The sequence below is a fragment of the Engraulis encrasicolus genome, chromosome 18, assembly GCF_034702125.1.
Source record: "Engraulis encrasicolus isolate BLACKSEA-1 chromosome 18, IST_EnEncr_1.0, whole genome shotgun sequence".
Lineage (NCBI taxonomy): Eukaryota > Metazoa > Chordata > Actinopteri > Clupeiformes > Engraulidae > Engraulis > Engraulis encrasicolus.
In genome coordinates, this window is record NC_085874.1 from 27,428,951 (window position 1) to 27,433,950 (window position 5,000).

The 5,000-nt window shown below is 44.8% G+C and overlaps 1 protein-coding gene across 2 annotated transcripts in view; it reads left to right on the plus strand.

The window, feature by feature from the left end:
* fndc1 (fibronectin type III domain containing 1) overlaps positions 1 to 5,000 on the plus strand; it is a 108,619-nt gene that overhangs the window by 16,155 nt on the left and 87,464 nt on the right. For both annotated transcript variants that reach the window (XM_063223372.1, XM_063223371.1), the window contains exon 2: positions 3,809 to 4,003. In XM_063223372.1, the coding sequence (XP_063079442.1) occupies positions 3,809 to 4,003 (195 nt within the window). The remainder of the gene's footprint in view (positions 1 to 3,808; positions 4,004 to 5,000) is intronic.

Below are 5,000 nucleotides of genomic sequence, written 5' to 3' on the forward strand. Positions count from 1 at the left end.
AAATACTTTAGTTCTTGGCAAGACTGACATCAGAATATACAATACACTCTTACTCAGAGAGAGAGAGAGAGAGAGAGAGAGATTGGACGGGTTGAAGGAAAAAAGTAAGATATGATCACTAAGAGGATGGAACAGTTTGGCTGGGCGGAAATTCAAATGGGAACCCAAATAGAGAGAGAGACGGAGTGAGAGAGTGAGTGACAGACAGACAGACAGACAGACAGACAGACAGACAGACAGACAGACAGACAGACAGACAGACAGACAGACAGACAGACAGACAGTTATAAAAGACAGAAAGGATGGCCAATAAGTGGAAAGAGAGTCTAAGACAGCCAGAGATGAGAATAGAAGGTGACACAGTTGAAGGCATTCCTCCATTGTTAAGCTCTGAGCCAAGAGTGAAGAAGACGGAACTCTTTTGAGGAACTAAAAATGGGAAGCCATGTTAAAGCAGCTAGGGTATCAGGCTCATAGACGTATAGGATGCAGCCCACCTGTGCCATGTCTTTTTTCAAAAGATATTTTTTTTGTGCTTTTCATGCCTTTATTGTGACAGTACAGTTTCAGAGGGACAGGAAAGGAAGAGAGAGACGGGGAAGGTTCGGCAAATGACCCATGCCGGAATTGAACCCGGGTTGCCGGTGTGGTAACCCAGTGCCCTCCAGTTAGGCCATAGCAGGGCCATCTGTGCGATGTCTATGTATACAGTATATCTATGGTCGGGCTTGTAACCCAAGGCTGCCCGGTTCGATTCCAGATACCTCCACTTGAGTGATCAACCCAGCACTCTCTGTCATCCTCCTTCATAACTAAGGTACCTTGAGCATACAGTAGCATCCAGTGCACCTTTTGGGCTGCCCCTTTGCAAGGGTGAGGCCTAAATGCAACTTTCTCTTTTGCTGAAGCGCGCTGTGTCACAATGACAACAACGGACTTTCACTTTCAAATGGAATAAGTCAAGTGTCAAGTCAAGTGTACTTTGTTGTCAAAAATCTATGTAACAGAGTTAACACAGAGGTTTGAAATTGCGTTTGACTAGTCTCCAATGTGCAGTTTGACTAAACATACATATAAGATATTGACAAAAATTACACACACACGCACACCCACAGACAGACAGACAGACACACACACACACACACACACACACACACACACACACACACACACACACACACACACACACACACACACACACACACACACACACACACACACACACACACACACACACACACACACAATGCGCAGTACAACCTAACACACATGAATTCACAAACTTTCTCTGACACATTCACTCACAACACAAACACACATGCATGTGCAAGAGTGTCTGGACAGCAAGCAGTGTGGTCAAAAAGGGCAAAGACTAAAAGGAGAATAACCAGAAAGACCTCAGCCAGAAAGTCTACTGTCTATCATCAAAGATAGATTAAAGTAGTGTTTCTCAACGAGGGCGGTACAGCCTTCCAGGGGGTGTTGGGGAGCTCTAGGGGGGCGTTGAGAAGGATACAGCTGAAAGGGGACGGTGCCATTGGGGGGCATTAGCCCATTTCATGTTTTAATACTAATGGGGGCGTTGTCAGGCTTATGATGTTTATGTCTCAGATATGTATTATTGCTCTGTTGGTGACATAAAAAGTCCTTTAAGGGGGGCATTTGTTCAATAAAGGTTGAGAACCACTGGATTAAAGGGAGGATAGGTGGTTTGCTGTTTTTTCCTCTTTGTTATGGTTTGGGTTTGGGGCCCAGCCCTGCCCACTGTGGTGAGCTGATGTTTTCATCCCAGGCTACAGTAAGACTCTGAAGGCATGTCTAATCTGCACAGGGTGTGTGGCACGGTTTACAAGCTGAAAGCACTCACTTACACACACATGCATTGCACACACACATGCACACACACACGCACACACACTAATTGACACGCCCTCAGGCTCCCCCTACTCCTTGTAAGCCCTTGTGTGCGGCAAACACACACTGACACACACACACACACACACACACACACACACACACACACACACACACACACACACACACACACACACACACACACACACACACATTAATTGACACACCCTGGGGATCCCCCTACTCCTTGTAAGCCCCAGTGGCATACCCACAAACACTCTGAGCAGCTAACTTTTGAAAGGCTTCTGCTGTGGTATACAGTATAACCAAGGTCCTCCCTACAGGAGTCGCACTGGTTGCCTACCTCATCAGTCAAGGTCACACAGGGGACAACACAACCAGTGTTGCCAGATGTGTTTGATCAAATCTTGCCCAAAAGGTGCTCAAAATCCGCCTGGAGGCACCAAATTCCACCCAATTTCAACAAATTGCATTTATTTCTATGGGCATAAAACTGCAGAAAGAAACGCCAAATGGCGGGGACCGCCAACCGCCAACCCAAGCAGGGTAACCGCCCAATCTGGCAACACTGAACACAGCCACACAATAGCAAATCACTGCAGCCTGCTTGGATCATCACCGTGTGATGATGTCACATTAAATTCACATTATAAATAAATCATTTGTAATGTTTATATGATGTCAGGGCAGGAGTTGTAGTCTGAAGGGATGGACGTCTTGACTATATTACTGATCTCATGGAATATCTTTGCTGACTGAACAGTTCATTGTTCATTATTTTAAATATGTATTTTTAGTTATATGAATGTGATTGCTCATTGAATTAAATGCATTAAGACAGAGCCCCTGATGCACAATTGCTGTTACCAGAATGGCCGTGACCAAGTCGTACTGCATTACAAGACTGCATTACAAGACTCTGTAATGCCACAGTAGTGTAGCACTGTGGGAGTACTGTGGTGTGCTTCACATGCCTTACTGTATGGTGAAATAATTGCCTATTTGACCAATTAATTGACTGCTTGACTAACTGATTGACTTACTGTTTGTTGGTGTATTCCTTCTCTTTGATCAATTGGCTGGTTGACTGATTGATTGACTGATTCATGGTTGGATTTTGACTGAAAGATGAAAGAATTAATTTGTGTACAGACGTCGTTCGTTGGTGAACTAAGACCCCCATCTTTCATTAGAATGTGTTCAAGACCCCCATCTTTCATTAGAATGTGTTCATTCATCTCAAACAAACTGCGATTTTTAATAAAGTTGTCTCAAATCTCATGAGCCTGAATGTTGCGTAATGCAGCTCCAGGCGCCAGGGCCAATGTTGTGCAACGCAACATCAGGCATCAATGGGTTAATTAACCGATCGACTAACTGACTAACTTGCTATTAGACTGTTTGCTTGTTTGTTAAATCCGCCAAGGAGGTTATGTTTTCGGTCGCGTTGGTTTGGCTGTCAGTTTGTTTGTCTGTCTGTCTGTTTGCTTGTCTGTCTGTTTCTCTGTCAGCAGGATAACTCAAAAAGTTATGAACGGATTTGGATGAGACTTTGTGGAGTTGTTGGACATGACCAAAGGAACAAGTGATTAAATTATGGTGGTGATCCGGATGACGAACCGGAACCAGGATTAAAAAAAAAAGATTCCTCACCATTGCTAGCCTCAAAATCTAAATGCCCTTAGTGACCGCAAATTGAATTGCGGAACTGGGCGAATTTTGACATAATAGTGTCTAACTCTACAAAAAGAAGGCTAAAATAAAGACTTAAAATAAAAATATGGTGTAACATAGTCAAATGTTCTATCAAACAGCCTAATTGGTGGAGGTTTGCACTCACTGAGTGTGTTTCTAGTTGATTGATTGATGATTGATTGATTAGCTGATTGTTTGACTGTCTGATTGATGGCTGGATTGATTGACCCCCTTGTAGCCAGCAAGCCCCCGCAGCCTCGCAACGTGAAGCTGACCAAGGTGGACAAGGGCCTGCAGGTCACATGGGACCCTCCCAACCAATTGGACGGCCGGCCTGTGGAGCGCTACAACATCGGCTACGGCAAGTCCATGAGGTCACTACGCTTCATCAGCGTGGCGGCGAACCAGCGCTCTGAGATCCTGGAGGATGTGGGTAAGAAGAGAGAACACATACACACACACACACACACACACACACACACACACACACACACACACACACACACACACACACACACACACACACACACACACACACACACAGTACAATGGCTAATGTGCATGACTAAAATCTAATTGGTATTTAGTGCCAATATCCACACACAGACTATACGTCCTTGTGTTGAGCCTATTTGTAAATGGTCTTGGTAAACACCAGTGTAATGTAGGCTAATCAAAGTCACACCGGTGTAATAAAACACATATAAATGCAGAGTAGTTGCTTACTGCCAATTTAGGCTTCTGAGGATTACAACCATGAGTGTTAACATACCATGTTACCCTTTCTTCTGTTAGCAATGTAAATTGATCTATGAACAACAAAGCAGGCAGGCTTAGCACAAGCTTTAGCGAATTTCTACTTCAGGCTGGAAGAGAGGCAAGCTTGGAAACTACCAGATCTTGTCACTAGGCTAGGCAGGCAGCCGCTTGAGGCCCCCAAGCCACTACTAGATGGTGAAAAGCAGCTCAACTTGAATTTCGAATGTTAATTCCTCTGAATTTTTGCACGGGGCCCCCACTGACACTAGAATCGCCTCTGGAAACTACGCACTGCCGGCGCCAAACCACATTAGTTTTAACACAGCCCCTTAATCTCCTCTCCAGGCCACAGTGAAGGGTTCTTCGAAGGATCCAGGGCCCAACTTATGTCCCCGTTTCACCCACTTAGGGTTTCTCTTGCCCTGGCTATTTGGAGCAGTGTCAACATCGCCTGACAGCAACCTTATCTGAATTATGTTCAGCGTTTGCTGAATGTGGTGACAGGGGAGCACTAAGCACACACCTTGTCATTACATATACCGCTTGGCATGATACACACAAACTTATATAAACACAGAATATAAGCATGCAAGCGCAAACATACACACACACACACACACGCCCGCACACATACACACGCACCCTTATACACACACACACACACGATTACA